Source organism: Carassius auratus, chromosome 24 (genome assembly GCF_003368295.1).
Source record: "Carassius auratus strain Wakin chromosome 24, ASM336829v1, whole genome shotgun sequence".
NCBI classification, from domain to species: Eukaryota; Metazoa; Chordata; class Actinopteri; order Cypriniformes; family Cyprinidae; genus Carassius; species Carassius auratus.
In genome coordinates, this window is record NC_039266.1 from 10,519,464 (window position 1) to 10,538,426 (window position 18,963).

Below are 18,963 nucleotides of genomic sequence, written 5' to 3' on the forward strand. Positions count from 1 at the left end.
TGAAGTGATTACACCAAGCACCTGCTCAACCATAAAGGAAAAATCACAGGATGAGATGTGTTGCATTTTCAGCAGCACAGATTTTGATAGACGAGAACCTGGAGAAAAGTGAACATATCTGCTGTCCTTCTCTGCCTTTGCACAGATGGTGTTTCTTTCACACTCTGCTGAGAGTTTGCTTTTCAAACAGGTGGGTAAATATCACACAGAAATCCAAGAATACGCAGGTGAGGATTGCTGGGCACTTTTGTTCCAGACAGGAAGAAAAAACCAGTGAAGAGACAATATTCTCAGGAGGCTGTGAATCCAATTCATATGTCTTCCAAAAAAAAAAAAAAAAAGATACCCTGGAAAGTACAAGAGGATTAACATGATTCTGACTTTTTAAAAGTGTTTTGTAACTTAAAATAATTGTTTGTAATACTGTCTAAATAACATTTTATTCATGTTAAAATAATAATTTATATTATTAACTATTAATATCACAAGTCTTTAAGTCTACAAAGAAAATACTTTCTATGAATATAACAGCTATGTTAAGATTAAAATTAGTCTTTCATGCACTTTCTTTAATAAAAACCATTACAGATTCCTTTATTTTTTTCTTTATATTTTCACCAATTAAATGATTTGCCCTGCAACATTATTTACAAATTGCAGGACTTATTATACAAAATTGTTAATAAAAGGTGAGAAAAAAATGTGAGTGCTTACATAAAAAAAAAAAAAAAAAAAAAAATAATAATAATAATAATAATAATATATATATATATATATATATATATATATATATATATATATATATATATATATATATATATATATGAAATAATTACCTGCTTAATATAATACTGTTATTTATTTCCCTTTTCATAATAAACATTGATTCAGAGCCATAGAGGAGAAAGGAGAGAACTATTTCGAATTACAAATATTTTTTCTCATAAAAATGCAGTTTTTGTTTATTTATTTTTTTAATTTTATTTTACTGTTAAAAACTAAGAATCATGTATTTCCATCCTTCTTAAATACAGAATGAAACCAGATTGTTATGTGTTAAAAATATACACTTTACAGTAGTTTCTATTTGTTAACATGAACTAAAATACTTCTATTTAATTTCAATTTCAGCATTTATTATTACATTATTAAAATCAAACGTTTTAATTTTTTAATCTTTGTCTAACATTAACTTCCAATAAATAGCTGCAAATAAATAGTTATTTGACCAAAGATTAACAATTACTATAACGCATTGCTCGTTGTTAGTCAATACGTTACTAATGAGACTTCATTATAATTTCAAGGTAACGTCGTCTTAACTTTGACAGCCATAAACCTTTTCTTTCTCTCAATCGATTTTCCACAGACCCCTCTAACGGACACGTTTGTACAACAAGTCTATATTTCTGTGCATACTTCTGCAGTAATAATTCTTTACAATTACATCTCGTACGACTCGTTGTAATTTGAGCGAACTCCACGGCCAAAATCTTGCCCATTATCATCAGTCCTGCAGAAACAGCTTTAGTTACAAACACAAAAGCGTCTCTCATTCAAATGCTATCTATTCTCCGCTGCCCATGAGAAGGCGCTCAAAGCAATGGCCCCTGTCCCGCGAGGGCTGCTCCACTGTTTCGTGGAACGTACCAACTCAGAGGAGAGAGGGGTTCTGTGTTTATATGGACGAGCGCGCGCTGCGTGGAGTAACTTCAGCACCTGGACAGCGACCTCCGCGAGACAGGCGTCACATTGCTACAGAAGCGCGCGGCGCCACGCGCTTCGAAATGGCTTGAAATACCGCATTAAAGTGCTCCGCTGTAGTCTTTTGCTGTTGAAAAGCCGGTCTCTTAGGCTGAATTTCATCGACACTGAGTACCAGAGCTGAGAAGCGTCGGTTAGTGCGGGTCTCGCTCATCTAGAGGCTTCGCTCTGTGGAACTGCTCTTCCGGACAGCGCGCGCGACAAGGAAAAGTAACTGCGTCTCCGCTCATCACACTGTACTCGAAGATGGAGCCACGCGCCGGGACCGGACTGAAGCTCTTGCTGTGGATTTTAAGCCACATCAGCATCTCTCGGGCAGCTTCTCCATCATCCCGTAAGTTGCAGTTGATTCCGTGGCATTTTTTGTTTTTGCATTGGTGGACACCGGGAGGCATCTGGCACGCTGGGGTGCTTTAGTCTATAAGTCCGGTGGCATGTACTCTACAGATGGAACTGGTGTATAGTTATGGATTCTTCTGAAGAACTTGCATTATTTGCAGTCGCATGTTAGTCTTGTGGTCATTGTGCTACATTGCAGTTCATCACGGTCGGCAAAGACCAACAATAAATTGAGCCTTTGATGGACAGATGGTTCATATATTTAGGTGGTGGAGATGATATTTAACCTAAAAACGTTAACCTAAAGCATCCCGGTGGCACTGCATGTAAAAATACGACAGCGTTTCTGTTTTGTCGAACCAGACCAGCGAAATTCCTTGGAAATCGGGAAGTGTTGCAACACATTTTGTTTAAACGTCTAGACCTTAAACTTTATTCTCATATTAAGGTTGTTTATAAATATATTGCTAAATTATGTCATCTTTTTACAAGTACAAGAGCTGCGGTTACAGCCTAACCCACTATCACTGCTGTAACACTCATAGAAAACATTAAGTTTTATGAATGGATTTATTGTGGTCGAACTTGCATAACTTTTTTTTTTATATTAAAATATATATTTATTAAAATGAATACAAATATTTTATTGCCATCCCCTATCATCTTAATTTATTTTGAATTCCTTTGAATTTTTTAAAAAAAATGGTAAACATATTGGAATAAATTAATTCCATTAAAATAAGTCAATTAAAAATATTCACCATAAACAATAAAAAAAAAAAAAAAATTTTAAAGTGTGACAACCTTCCCTGTCCGGTCAGCCAAAATATTGCTAGATGTAGATGAAAAGCTTGTGGATGTTATACATCAGATTAAATGAGACAACCTGCTGATTCAGATGCTATCAGTTCTGCCATATACTGTCAGTTAACATGATCACAAATCATAAACCAGATGTGTAATTTTACTTTCTTAGCTCAGTGTTTCTCCTGGTGGTGCTCGTTAAATCTGACAGTGTTACAACTCACTCGGCATTACAATACAACACGTCATGCTCTCCCTATTACAAATAAGTTAAGGAACTCTTTTGTTCAAATTCTTCACATGTTACATTTGAACACATTGGCAGATTATTTATAAAATGTAGTTTTATGAGTCATGAGCTGGAAATAAGCTGCTGGATTCCCTGCTGAGCTGCCCTTAACACTGACACTTTACCTTGACTGTCAACTCTGCTTCTATTCAGCTCTTAAACAGTTGGCTGTTGGATGAACAAAGTAGCATGGTAGTGTTCTGTTAGCTGGGAGAGAGTTGTTTTCGTAGCAGTGAAATCTACTTGTTTATTGATGAATAAATATATTTTGCTTTTATTGTCATAATATAACAGTTAGAGGCTCTCATATTATATACGTGTATATATATATATATATATATATATATATATATATATATATATATATATATATATATTAGGAACATACTTTTCTAAAAGAAATAAAAAAAAATAGTTTTTGTAAGCACACCGTGTTGTAGAATTAGGCATTGGTTTTAATATAGCCTGAAGCGCCCACCACTTTAATATTACTACATAATTTAATTACTTGGCTAATTGCCTTGCAGAGAGTTAGCACTGCAAAATCAATAGAGTCAAGGAGAAATTGGTTCTTAGAAATAATTGGAATAGTAGGTCTCATAATATAAAATCCATGTTTGTTCTGCATCAACACCGAAACCAGCTCATAGTCAACCATTTTTCAATCCGTGAAAATTATGAATGACTGATTTCGCCAGTATTGATTTATTGCACACACATTTATTGCTGCAAGCACGCAAGTAAGCGAAAAGGTTTATCGCCGGACAGACTACAGGTAGCCAGGAATAATAAGATTAACAGCCTGGAATAGCCAGTCACTTAATGGCCCAAATTTAGAAGCAGCCGAGACTCACTTGAATAAAAGCTTGCCAAAACAATGATTAATCAACAAGATCATTCACTTACGGACATTTTTAATTAATCTTTCCAGCTCTGTGGCTACATTTGGGAGAGAAACTGAGTAGCTGAGATAGTTGATTCTCCCTCTGACAGATGGATTGAGGTTTGAGATAAAGTTTGCAAATGTTAATTGAGTTGCAGAGGTTTTGAAATCTCTTTCACTCTTTGTTAGCCAAGGCTACCAGAGCATTTGATATAAACATCCATCTCCCTATGAGCTCTCAAAGGTCTGATTAAAAAGAAAAGGTAACTGGATTGATTTGGCTCATATGGGGGCTGCTGTCTGGAGTGAAAGTTAGATGGAGCTTTTTCTATTCACTTTAGTTTCACCACAGCACATAAGCAGAATCATTTGTAATTACTCCGGACAATGGACGGCATTAGTGTTATTTCCTTAATCACATCATGCACACGATCAGTGTGGCTGGCTGTCAGGTTTTGTGCTTTCTATAGCAGCCAAAGATAGTCAAAGTGGCAGCTCAATGACCCGGTCAGAAGCAAAGTTATTTTAGTGGAATGTGAACATGTCACTGTGGATGTTGCTCAATGATGACTCCTCTTAGAGACCAAGGTTTCATAAGAAATTCATCTCAAGGTGGCAATTACCTTTGTGTTATTATGCAGATTACAGAAGTGTTATTCAGTTATGAGAAAAGTTCTGAGAACAAAGTTACAACTGTGAGAAATAAATTGCAGTTTTGAGAAATAAAGTTGCAATTCTGAGATACATAGCAACATATAGGCTCATTGGAAATTCGTGCCTCTACATACATTTCTGCAAAAATTAAAAGACGTATATATATGATAAAATTCACTGCAGTTTCCAGTTAAAATGAACACTAGAGGCAGTAAACATGCATGAGTTTTCTAATTCAGTAGTTTGCTTGGTAGCTCACATGATACGGCATTGGACAGAACTCTGAGAGTCCAAACAACTAAAATCTGTATATAATAGCACGGTGGAATCAGTGAATACATTTTTATATTACTTTTGCATTTGTTAACACTATTAGGTAGGTTTAGGGTTTGGTTTGGTGTAGGGGATATTTCCAACACCAATATCCCCTACTTTTAACAACACTCCCTGAATATTTGAATTCTGAACAGCTAAATATGTACCTCAAGCAGCATAATAAAAACACTGCAATATGTGCCTGTGAAAATGTAATAAAAACATGCCATGGTCACACATTAAAAGTGTGTTTTAGCGCCACTCTCTGGACATTTCACTTTGAAACTGCCGCGAGGTACATGATTACGGTCTTGCAGAAAAGTGTGTAAAGGCACATATTTCCAATGAGCCTGGGTTGCTTCTTTGCATAGATGATGTCATGCCAAATTATTTAAATCATCACTTCTGTCTGTTCTAGAAGCAGCAATTGAGCAGAACAAACGTTGTTACCCATAATCAACAAAATGGGTTTTTTATTTGACAGATAGAAACAAAGGACTTTTAGCAAAAGCATAGCAATTAAGACTTAGACTATTACTGCGCAACACAATGCTAGGAAAACACTGAAATTAAACCCACTCGTCTGGTTCAGTTCTTTAGTTGCACACCCTATGGGAAAACAAGACTGCTGCTTCAGGATGTAACGCTTGGTCACCTGAGTTCAAGCCAATTTGCTTGTCCTTACAAAACATGTAGGCTAGATGCAGTGAGTCTGTCTAAGGCCACTTGGTAAGGTAAACTGAATACATAAGCTGCTACATTCATTTATTTCTTTGCTTGTTTCTTTCTGTATTTGTCTGTCATTTCTATACCAGCACTTTCCCCATTTAAAAGCAAATGGCAGGCATCTGTGCAGGCAGTCCCTGAAAGATGAATTCACTTAATTTCTGTTAGTAAATTGGGTATTAAGGGACCTTAAACAACAACTTGAATGTAGTGGCAAGCTGAAATAACAACATTTGTCTTTGGCGGAGGTGCGTAGATTCTACAATGTTCCTAATGAGCTGCCTTTTTAGTTTTGTATGACTGATTTGAAATTGATTTGAATGGAAACACTCTTTAGCAAAGCGGCTTGTCTTGTTTTAATCAAGATAAGTTTGTACACAAGGCCAGAAAGTCAAACTGACCTTTTAAAATTTCTCTGTAAGAAATGGTTTGTTTCCTTTTGACATTAAGCAAATGCAGTTTCTGTTGTGATCAAGACCTTTGGATGTTTGCCAGCACATTACAAGAGAATGATCAGAGAACATATGAGGATGTAGGTTAAACCAGTTTACTGAAGGGTCAGCGCAATGCTTGAACTACTCTTTGAATAACTGCAGTAAATCTTAGTGTCCAACACCTGATAAATGGCCTTGTTTGTAGAGACCATTCACAACATGGCGATGGCTGAAATTATGTATAGGAATTTGATCTCGCTCATTGCATTTTGACTGCCTTTGTTCCCAAACAGCATTTTATGGATGTCTGTTCTGTTTTAGAGAAAAAGTATAAATCAGGTTATTGTAAGAATAACGTGATTATGTTTGAAATGAGAAATAGTCACACTTTGAGATATAACATTGTAACTGTGAGAAATAAAGTTGAATTTGTTAAGCATAAATTGCAGTTGTGAGACACAAAGTAGCAGTTACAAAGAAATAAAGTCGCAACTATGAAGTAGGAACAATGACAAACAACAGTCACAATTACGAAAAAAAAAAACAGTATGAACTCTGAGATCACAGTTAAAAATAAAGTCACACTTGTGTCACAAAGTAACAATGATTCATTCACAAGATAAAGCATCACAATTATGAGAAATACAGAAATACAAGTGTGACATATGAACATGGAATTCAGAGAAAATGTGTTGCAATTGTGACATTGTGAGATATAGAGTCACAGTTGCAGCAAATAATGTGATATATAGTTATGAGAAAATGAGAAAAATAGTCAATTCTAAAATGTTTTATGTTTGAAATGCAACAATTTTTCTTATGATTGTGACTTTGTCAAAAAAAAAAAGACATTATAATTGTGAACTGTAAAGTCACAGTTACCTTTTATTTTTAACCTTAGTTACCTTAGCATCTTTAATCAAAACATACTTAAGAGTTAAAAAGTGCTTCCTTCACATCAATTGAATCATCTCAATCTATATATATATATACCCCCAAACATTTCTGATAAGCATTTGACAGATGAAAACTATTTCCTTTGCCAGACCTGAACTGTGTCTGATCTACTTAAAGCGAAGACAGAAGCGACTTTTCCCCAGCCTATGTTACCTCGAATGACAGACAAACACAAACCCAAATCTTGTTATTCTGTCTTTCCCTCTTGCTGGCTGTCTGTCTCCTATATACACAGATACTATTTTCCTCCCTATTTCACCTACACACTTCTATAATGCACACATATACAAGTATTCAATCACGCACACACACGATTTCTCTCCCTTTTCTCCAGGCGGTGGAGATGCTGTTATGACTATAGGCTCTAGACACAGGAGTGAGCTTTTCATCTAATAGCACAGTGGTTGCTGTACTCTGAGTGCACTTGTTCTTGTCTCTTAAAGCAGACTAGTAATAAAGCGTAAGCACTCTCAACTCATGGGCATACCGCTGTGAATAAAAGTGTATATTCAGTATGAAAATTAAAAACAATCCAATGTATTCAACATCTGTTTGATACAAATAAATTAGTCCTGTGTCAAAGTTTGTGTTAGATAATGCAGCTTATTATGTGCTATCATTTTAAGTGCAATGACTTATCCTACACTAATTTCACATGAACTTATTTTAAACACACCAAGCTGTATTGACTGGATTCATTTTAGGTACATAATTAATTCAACTTTAACAAAGTCTCTCCTGGTTTGTTGTGGGGAGTTGTGACTGTAGAAGATGTAACTGCACCATTCTATTCTGAGAGGCAAAAACACATCTTTCTCTATTGACAACCATTTATTCATGTATTCTGACATGAATAAACACATTTTTTAGACATTGGTGGCCTCACACAACAATATTTACAATGGACATTTAAAAAGGTGCTTTTGGATCATGGGCCACATGATTTATTAATAATCTGATGTTACCTTCTTACAGTGCCTCGTTTCTATCTCAACACACAAATATTAGTCAGACCAGCCTATATATATATATATATACAGTAGGTCAGCAAAGGTGGCATTGCCCCTCAAATTAATTAACAGAATATAAAACAATGATAATATAATAAAATATGTCATTAAAGTGACACTGTCCACCAGCGACAGCATCTCTTATTTCTCTCCTGAGCCCACTGAGTTTTAATAGACCCCCTAAATTAAATAAATAATAGTGTTGATGGGAAGACTAATTAAAAAGTAAACAAACAACTCACCAATTTATTACCACTGACAACAACGTTATTTAATGGGTAAGTTCTGCCAAAAATAAAAATTCTGTCATTAATTACTCTCCCTCATGTCATTCCAAACCCATAATACATTTGTTCACCTTTGGAACACAAATTAAGATATTTTTTATGAAATCCTAAAGCTTTCTAACACTGCATAGACAGCAACACAACTGAAAAGTTTAAGGCCCAAAAATGTAGTAAGGAGATTTTTTAAAATAATCCATGTGAAATGAGTGGTTCAACCTTAATTTTATGAAGCTACGAGAATACTTTTTATGTGCAAAGAAAACAAAAAAACAAAACAAATTTATTCAACATTTTCTTCTCATGAGAGTAATACAATGCATGTGTGTGATTCTGCTTCCCTCAGCGTTGGTCCATCTATTGCTGTTTCTATCGCTTATGGAGTAAGTACATGTAAACTGTGTGTTTACGTTGCATTGGCCAATAAACATACACTTACACTCCTATTGTGGTGGGTTTGACCCTACTCTAAAATAGTAGCTCATTTAGTCCCCCCAACAGGTGTCTCTATAAATAAAATCATTTCTAGGTCCTGAGGTATGAACACAGAAAAAAGCGGGTACTTCCAGCAGTAGTTATAGGAACTATGAAAATGTTCCTCTAGTGCGAAAGCCCCTATAGAGACCTATTAGAGACGGTATTTGGGAGCCCCGAGGCCACAAACAAACAAGCTTATTCCTGTGAAAGCCAAATATCAACTAATTGAGATGTGAAAAAAAATATTTTGGGGGTTGTTCTGAGATTTGTACAGTTTTATTAGCTTGTGCTGAAAGACAAATTTGGCCAAATATTTAGGGCACTAAAGACAACAGAGAAGTTTATTCATGATTAAACTGTATATCACAGCTGTGAATTGAAAAAAAAATTGGACACCTAATTTAAACAGCTCTATATGTTAACATTATTGTAAAAAGGGGACGTTTTTTGCTGATTTATTGTGTCTCTGGATGCGGGCAGGCGCACTGGAAGCTGTTTCATGCGGGGGGGGGGGGGGGGGTTGGGGGGGTGGCTGAGGGCTGGGTTGGAAAATGTGACGTCATTATGTTGTGACTGACGACATTAAATTTCTCTACTAGTCTTCTCCCCTGGCGTGATTGTTACTGTTTTATACACAAAAATTGTACTTGATGTACTTGTACTTTGATGTTTAATAAAAATAAATAAATAAAAAATAATAAATAAAAAATCTCTGTACTGTTTAGGCTATGTGTTGTAGCAATTAAAGAAAACATATTTGGTTTCATATTTGTTTAAATATTATAGGCTAATGTAATTTTTTTTATTTATTTAATCAATGTTTATTATGAAAGTGAGCATGCAGCATGAGAAAGATATAATACATCATGCGCAATAGCCTTTGAGACATGGAGTGGGTAAGACATGATTTTGACCACTTTATTGAGTTTTGTTTTGTAGAAAGACTCTGTTTAAAAGATCTTCGTTTTGTATAAATTGTATCTTAATTTTGATCAATATTTTATCAACCCATTGCCTGTATTTAATAAACAAGCAAATATATTAGCAGACAGGTGCCGGCACATCACTTGTATTGCACGTGAACTGGAGGGCGCAGAAACTCAGCTTGTGCCTCACAGACAGTTTTGAGAAATATAGGCTATCTATTATAGAAAGCTTAAAAATGTCTACTTTTAAACGAAAATATTCAAAACGAAAAGAAATAGGCTACTCTCTGAATATGTAGGCCTAATCCATATGAAATGTGCATTTCTCTCTGGCGTTCATGGCGAGTCCACATCGTCTTTGCAGTGACACAGGAAACACCATTTTATTAATAAACAATTAAATGTCTCCTTGCTATTTTTGACAAATTCATAATCATTTCTTTAGCCGGTTCTTTGTGGCAAAATTATGCATGCGGTCGTGCGCTTGAGAGCGGCTAGTAAATGCCCATTATTCTGATCGGAACAAAGCATGACAAATTCTACATTTATTTCATTTTCTCCATAGAAATGAGAGGCCATGTCACAAGTCAAATATTTTTTTTTATTTACAATAATAGTGATTGTCGGAAGAGATGGCTTCCCTTGGCTTCAGGGAGAAAACGCCACTGAGAACGGGGGTGGTCATTTCTGAAAAAAAAAAACAAATGAAAAAAACAAAACAAACAAAAAAACAATTAAGTATATATGTCATATATATTCACTAAATAATTATTCACTATTATTTAGTTATGTGCTGCCTTATGCTAGCCTAGGCCTCTTCAGCCACAGGACTACGGTGAATAGGCAACAGCATACAGAAATAAATAATGCTAAAATGCTCGGCGGCAGTATAAGGGATTTAAAACCATTTCTTACCTCGATTTAAAGTGCACCAAGCTTGGCCTTGCGTTCAGGTGTGTTGCTGATGAATATATTTTTATAGTTTTCAGGTATTTAAGTACAATATTAGGTTAGTCCATGATGCTATGATGGGGGGTGGGGGGGGGGGTGGGCTGCAGCCCCCGCAGCACCCCCATTCCCGCACCATTGGATGCGGGTCAAATCCAGCTCACACCATAGAGATGAGCTGTCCATTCTAGCCATATTCACAATAAATGTCCACTACACTACAAGAAACATTCACTTCACATTTCAGCCAGGGTTTAAACATTCTGCTGTCTAATAATGACCTTGGAATACTGTGGTCAGAGGTGTTGATGATGGAAATTAGAGCAAATCTCAGGGTGTAAGAGGGATGAGTGAATGTTATGTGTAGCAAAAGTAAGCAAGCTTAAAGACTTAGAAACTGAAGCCTCATAGAAGGGAATTTGTCATGCTGTAGCTGTGTTCACTAAACAAACACACTCCTATACCTCTGGGAAATATGCAGCTTAATTTCTGCAATCATAATCGGAATGTTCAGGGGGAGATTATCCATATCATTGTGCCAAAGTGTGCAGTCTGTATAACGTTGAAATCAGCCATTTTTAAAATCTCGTCAAGATAAAGACACCTAAAGCCTAAATTAAACCATCTTACTGTGGTTGTTTTCATCATGAGCTTATGATTACACAATATTTGCAATTTTAGTTTTTTATACCCATTGTGGTTAGCAATAAAGTCAAAGTGAAGAAGAGAAGTGCTGTGTTGCTACAGTGATTTGTTCACAGCAAGAATTTGAACATAATTTTAATTTCATGTACACTACTGTTCTAAAGTTTGAGGTCAGAAATTAATACTTTTATTCAGCAAAGATACATTAAGTCGATCAAAAGTGACAGTAAAGACATTTATAACGGTACAAAACAGTTTAATTTTAAATAAATAATCTTAAAAAAAATTATATATGTATGTATATACTGTATATATATATATATATATATATATATATATATATATATATATATATATATATATATATATATATATATATACATATAATATATTTATATGTATGTATATACTGTATATATATATATATATATATATATATATATATATATATATTTCACAGTTTTAATGTTTTTACTGAATTTTTTATCATTTGCTGCCTTGTTGAGCATATGAGACAAAAAAAAAAAAAAAAAAAAAAATTCTTACCAACCCCAAACATTTGAAGGTTATATTTAAATTTCATGTTGACTTTATGGAAAATAAAACTCTATATGAGAAAAATACTAAGCAGACTTAACTTGTCTAACACAGACCAATTTTACCCACTTTTATATTAGCATATTCAAAAGGCACGTCTAATCGCAACTAGAGGAATGCCTCCACTAAGCTTTGACATTGTGCACTATTAAAAAAATACAAATAAAATAATGGTCTGCTAATCCCCTGAATATCTCAGTCAGAGAAAGCTGCAATGTTTAGTGATGCTAGTATGCTAGGCATCTGTTAAGAAGATGTGTTTTGTATCTAACATGGTCATGCGTGGGTGACAAATCTTTCAAACTTTTACATTTAAAGTTTTACAGAATGCTCTTCGAGAGCAAGACGAGAGATCTAATTGGATCAGAAACTAAATCAAGTTTCTCATCACATCTTATTTGTAATTGAATTTTTCATCAAAGGCATAATCTACACATTCTTCGGGGCACAACCGCCTGTCATTTTAAAAATGAAGTGGATGTATAAAGTAGGCTACCAGAGCAAATGACAGGATACAATCAACAGCACATACTTTGTCATTTTTGCTCTTTTAAATATTTTATCGGAATTAATTTTTATTGATTGCCCTGCAGAAGTGCTTATAATCCTGTAAATCTGAGTCCCTCCGTTCTTCCTCTCTGATCTTCACGTACCCTTTCATGCTCTGCATCTGCTCTTTATTTCACTCAGTCATACATGTCAAACATCTGACGAATGGCACCAAAGTTCATCTCTCAGTCTACTGCTTTGTGATTTATCCTCAGGCTCATGAATTAATCTATGGGACAATTACTAATGCACTATTCCGTGCTGAGTGCTGTGACCCATGGGGTAATGCCAGTGCCGGGATATAGAGCAGCTCTTCCAAGTTCTTGCCCTCCACAAATCAAAGCGAGCACTGCATAATAAAACAAAAGTGCTGCTTGTATGTTTCGTGGCTGTACTCTCACTTTGTGTGATTGGCTATGACAGTCCCTCTCCCATTGCATCCATTGCAGTCTCTTTAATAGACCTGAAGTGCGGTGGACTGGCTTAGGTGGGCAGGCGGTATGCTCCTGCAGATTGCATCTCCATGTAGAGGCGCAGGTTCTTTTCTTCTAAAGTTACTTTTATGACTGGTTTTGTGGTCCAGGGTCACATTTGTCTGTGTGTGTGTGTACATACAGATGTACCTCTTCTATTGTACTGTGTCCGAAACTCTGGTTCTCCTCTGGTTTTGCTTCAGGCAAAAGATTTTACATTGGAAATCAAGTGGTGACCCAATGGAGTACACAGATTGTTTATTATACACAACTGTTCAAAGTTTTAGGGTCAGTAGGACATTTTTTCTACAAAATTAATAATTTTATTTAGCAAAAGGGCATTACATTGACCAAAAGTGACATTAAAGACTTTTTAGTTGCAACCAACTAACCAAACAAACAATCACAATTCTTATAGATGCCATTCTTTTGCTGTTTATTAAGAAAAATGTCCTGAAACAAAAAAGCCAGACATCAAAATGTGTAAAATTAATTTTTATTTAATCTATTTAATAATGAACAACCTGTTTATGTTGGCATAAGCATAGATGTGCTGCTTCTACTAAGTGACAGAGGAATTTGCAACAAAATACAGTGTATTTAAAAAAAAAAAAAATAATAATAATAATTTGATATAATATAATATAATATAATATAATATAATATAATATAATATAATATAATATAATATAATTCCAAAAATAAATAAATAAATTAAGGGAGTGTTTTTATACACATTTTGGAATTTTATTAAAATCTTGATGTTTGCATCAAGAAATTTTTATGTAATGTCTCCAGAATTACATCCAAATATGTGAATTGAAACCCAGCTGCTACCTACTGCTGAGTTACAGGTTAATTTTCACCAAAACACAGGATCGACCAGCCTTGAACAACAAAAAGATGCTTTTCCCCCTGTCTTTTATTTTGCTACCCAAACTATATATAATTATGAGTTACACATTTTATTACATTTGTTTGGCTCTGGTATTTCCCTGCCAAATCAGCCTGTAACTCACTAAAGTACTATAGCTGTGAGCATTATAATACTGTACCTCTGCATGCAATTAAACGACTGTGTAGACTTTGCTAAACAAAGTAGCTTTCAAACTACTTATCTGAATCATGCTATTTAAAACCTTTTCCATTAGCTCTCTCGGTCATCATGTACATTTTTCTCTGCTACATAAAGAGACGGACATGGAGGATTTCTAAGGGCTCTACTATCTCTCACTCGAAAGCTCATAGAGCCATTAATGGCTTTATATCATTTACTAGGGTGACTACTGGGGTAGCTAGCCATTAGCATGCAAACAAATTTGCTAAGTAAACAGCACTCACTTGCTTGTCTCTCTCATTGGGGGCATCATTTAAAAAAGGCTTTTTGACTTTTTTGATACTTGTTCATGCATCCCTAGCGAATTCCCTGCTTGGTCAGTGCGGGGTATTTTTAGATAAGCGTGAGTTGGCGAATAACATGTGCCAGCTAGAGCCATAATGGGAGATGGAGAGGCTCTTAGTACACCACTAAAGGGCCATGTGTTACATACAACCTTACAGAGAGAGTGTCTATGTTTTGTGTAGGGTTATGTAATCAACTGTGGACCACTATCTCATGGAGTAACTGACAGAAGCTCTGCTAACCTGCCCAGATGACCAGCAGCTCTTAGTGAGCAGTCGATGAAGGCACGCAAGCATACTGTTTACAAGTGCAAGCCCTGTCAGACCTAGATAATTAACACCACATTTTAAGATTAGAATAAAGATGTGTAATTTGCATTCAGCAAGCTGTTTAGTGTCCACAGAGCACTTTGATGATTATTAGCATATTACTCTTAAGTGTTGTGAGGTGCTGGCCTCACGGCTTGGTGTTTGGGAGTAATGCAGAATTTGAATTTTGCTCTTTTTAGATATAAAACACAACACAAAATCACTGGAAAAACCAACCTTTCCTCCAATCCCTGAAATATGACCCATCAGAGCATATACTGTACTACAATTGCACCACTATGGGCCCCTATTTTGTGTAGCTCGGTTAGTAGAACAATGTGTTATATGACAATGCATAATCATACAATCATTGGTTTGATCCCAGAGAATGCATGTGCTCTATAAATCCACATATTGCATGATTTCTGTGAGGGGCAGGTTTAGGGGTTGGGTTAGGTGTGGTCATTCGAACAAATAAGCCACCTTGTAAAATATGTATGAATTAAGGTGAGATCAGTGTAATAAGTCCACACACTGCATTTAAATAAATGTGCATTTTGATTGGTAATGACAGCTATACGTCATTTCATGACGACAGACGCAACACGATTATTTTTATGCCCGCTAGAAGGCGTTTAACTTTAAAACATAAATATAGGTCGTAATAAGATGCTTGCACAGATGACCTATATGGTTGTTTTTTGTTGGAGGACAGGCTTGGAAAACATGCCTCTACCTACATTTTTGCAAAACTCCAAAAACATGCCTATACATGTACAGTAATTCACTGCAGTTTACAGGTTAAATGAACACTAGAGGCAGTAAAACACCAGCAACTTTTAAGTTAACACAAATTTTGATTAAAAGATTACAGGAGATAATTGATTAATGAAGGCTTTTTTCACACAATAATATGTTTTGACCTCAAAACACTTTTACCATAGTTAATGATTTGCAAACTAATACATTTTGACATTTGCATCACATAACCAGCTTCGTATGTGTGATTTTTCTGATGAAGTAAACTTGACGACCCCCACCCCAACTCGTGCCTCCCCAAAAATAATGACAGCATGATGCCCCTGGTTGAGGTGTTCTACAACTGTTATTGTCAGCTCGTTCAGCATTCATTTAGTCTTTTTAGGTCCTCTTTAAACCTCTGCCAAGTCTCTAAGCTCAATGCACATGCAGCTTTAACCACACAAAGGAGAAGTTTAAGCAGTTCTGCATTATTATTCAAATATATCGCTACCTGCTGTAGCAGGAGTCTCAAGGGAATATCTGCCCCCTCTCTAGCAAACAGCCATAAATTAACACACTTAACTTAGGTACATATGTGGACCCCCTTCGTGGATCTGTCTCACATGTGGCTTGTTAGGAGTTATGTACTGCTGCTCCTTTTCGCAACAAGCCTCCTATGAATATGTAATCACTTATATTTATGAATGTCAAGATATTCCACACCTTGATATATATGTGACTCTCATACATTGATACATTTCAGTATGATTCTGAGATTGTGGTACTATTTTATACTATTAAAAGGGGACGGGGGAAGATTAAAAACACACCTTTCAATATCTGATCCTTTCTGCCGGCAGGGGTTGGGGGGATAAAGAAACTTTTCTAGGCATCCAAAGTCACATTAATTGAAAATGTGTATCCACTGGGTGCAGCTGCCAAAGTAGATTATATAAAGTTGCATATAACTATATATAGATAATTACAAGCAAAAATAGAACTACATGTAGCCTAAGACGGGGTAATAATTTTCTTAATTTCGCCATTTAATCTAAATTTCAAAATTTGTGATATTTGGTTAGTTAGTTTGGTGAGTTTTAATTTTAATTGATCTAATTTTGTGAAGTTTTCTAGTTTTGTGAAAACTGATCTGCAGTGTCGTATTATGTGAACTATGAAGTTTTTCTCGATCGATTTGACATTTTTCTCCAATGCAGTGTGCTTGTTCTCAAAAAAAACCCAATTAGCACAGCCATCCTAACACTAATATATCTTAACAGTTCAACTTTACTGCAAAATGAAGCACTGCATTTTTTTCTTCTCTGATGATCTCTGTCTACATGTTACAGTTTTAATCTTCTCTTGCTTTACACCCCTTTCTCTAGCAAAATTCTATCACCTTCTAGACTCACACCACTTTCTAAATAGCTAATCGGTAAAGGCATCTCGTCACAGTTGTTGTCAAATTTCTTTGGTGATTTCAAATATGAAATTTAATCCTAAGCTTAGTGAACTGTTTTGAGAATTTGATGTTTCCCCATTCAAAGAGATAGGAGCTGCACTGGATGTCCGAGAGGCATTTCAAAGATTGCCACCGAGTGACATGACTTGCCTTAAATAGTTATCAGTTTAGGGCCAATCGAAAATATACCAATTACAGAGTTTTGTTTGTTGTTTTTGGACAAATTGTCTATAAATGAGTGTAATTTGTGTAAAACCTTTTTTCAGATATTTTATTGTATTGGTATTGGTTTTAGTATTGGTTGTATTTTTTTATTTTTTGGAAAATTAATCCTGGTAGTGGGCGACAAAGAGGAATAAGAGGGGAAAATAAAAATGAAGGGGATGATGTCTAAGGTCATTTGTCAGTTGCAGCTCATGTCTGAAGAGAGATGCTTGTTTGCACTGGACAGGTAATGCAAAAGCTTTAGTTTAAACAGTGAGGTCAACTCTGTAATAAATCAACTTGCAATGTAAGGTAATACGATTAAAATGCCCTCTTTGAAATATGGATTTGGTAAGTATTAATGAATTCTTGTAGAAGAAAATTAATCAAGCCCCTTATCCAATTATATACCAAGCTCTGTCGTTTCAATCTACTTTATGCCTTTGGGCTTCCCCCTTAATTATGTTTGGTTATATTACCTACAGGTAAATCTTAAAAGAATTCATCTGAGCTACCAGAAGTGCACATATATACATTTGAAGGTTGTCATCGCCTACTTGGAGGACTGCTAAGATTTTCAAATTCATTCAAAGTTAATTTGCTTAATTAACAGAACTCTAGAAAGGGATTTAAAAAATCATTCCACAACTAGTTATATAGTTAAATATGTTAAATATGTTTAGTCTATGCTTTGTTCTGCAGGTTTTTCCTGTCTTAACATTTCAGTGTTAGTGTCACATTGTGAAAAAGGAGCACATGCAATTATTTCTAAGGAGAGTGTGTGTACATCTGGATATGTTAATTTAACATGCCTCTTTGCTTTTTAATTGCTGTAACATAACAGTGTTGCTTATTCAGAAAAGCACTAATACAGATTAGCTTACAAATTGTGGGTGCTGTCAGTTTAGTCTGCAAATAATTATTAAGAAAAGTAATGAAATTACTTGAATAAAAATTTGTAACTATATAAATATTTACAAGTGAGACAGGTGTGATTCATTTTACAGCACTACCCATTCATTTCAACATTATCTTCAAATCCAAGTCCAATTACGCAAATGAATCACTCTTATGATTTGGTCAAGCAGGTTAACACAATGGTATGAAGTGGTTCAGAATTAATTCAGACAGTTCACTCACGGACTGAATCACTTGAGGCCATTTCTCACTGAATGGAAATGGAATACATTATAACAGAAAGCAAAAATTGGTTATTTCTGGGAAAAGTGCAATATTTACTTACCATCTGATCTAAGCCTGTTTCCTGTTGTTTGCCAGCGAGGATGGTGTTCACAAAATTTTACGCCGTGACTCTGCACTTGCAGCTTTTAAACGACTAACGTTACTGCAGGTAAAATCAATGGTAAAAAAAACAATGCGAGATAGCACGTGACACTGCCAAGTGTCTTAGATATCTATTTTAGACGATAAATACCATTTAAGATCGTCCTAGAAAATAAAAGTATATTCATTTCAGTAATGACTGTTAGAAATGCCTCAGATACATTTATTGTAAGCAAACAAATCTTTAGAATTTGTGAATTGTTAACGTTACTTCTCATTTCGTTTTCTTTGCGTACACTATGTAAATGTTGATTTGTTAGGACAATTTGTTTGTGTTTTTGACGAGAATGTCATGCAGTTTTTTGTGTAAATTGTCAAGAGAAATGTTTCAGACAGCTATCACCAGTTTGCATGGTCTCTGTTGTGGCTCTAGTCAGTGCTGGTTTACGTAGAAAGGTTAGAAAGTGTGTGAGTCAGGTACCCTTGGC

The 18,963-nt window shown here is 35.2% G+C and overlaps 1 protein-coding gene across 1 annotated transcript in view; it reads left to right on the forward strand.

The window, feature by feature from the left end:
• Positions 1-1,679: 1,679 nt before the first annotated feature.
• Positions 1,680-18,963, forward strand: part of cntnap2a (contactin associated protein 2a) — a 343,240-nt gene continuing 325,956 nt past the window's right edge. Inside the window, exon 1 of the mRNA XM_026200982.1 lies at positions 1,680-2,098. Coding sequence (XP_026056767.1) covers positions 2,011-2,098 — 88 coding nt within the window. The 5' untranslated portion in view covers positions 1,680-2,010. The remainder of the gene's footprint in view (positions 2,099-18,963) is intronic.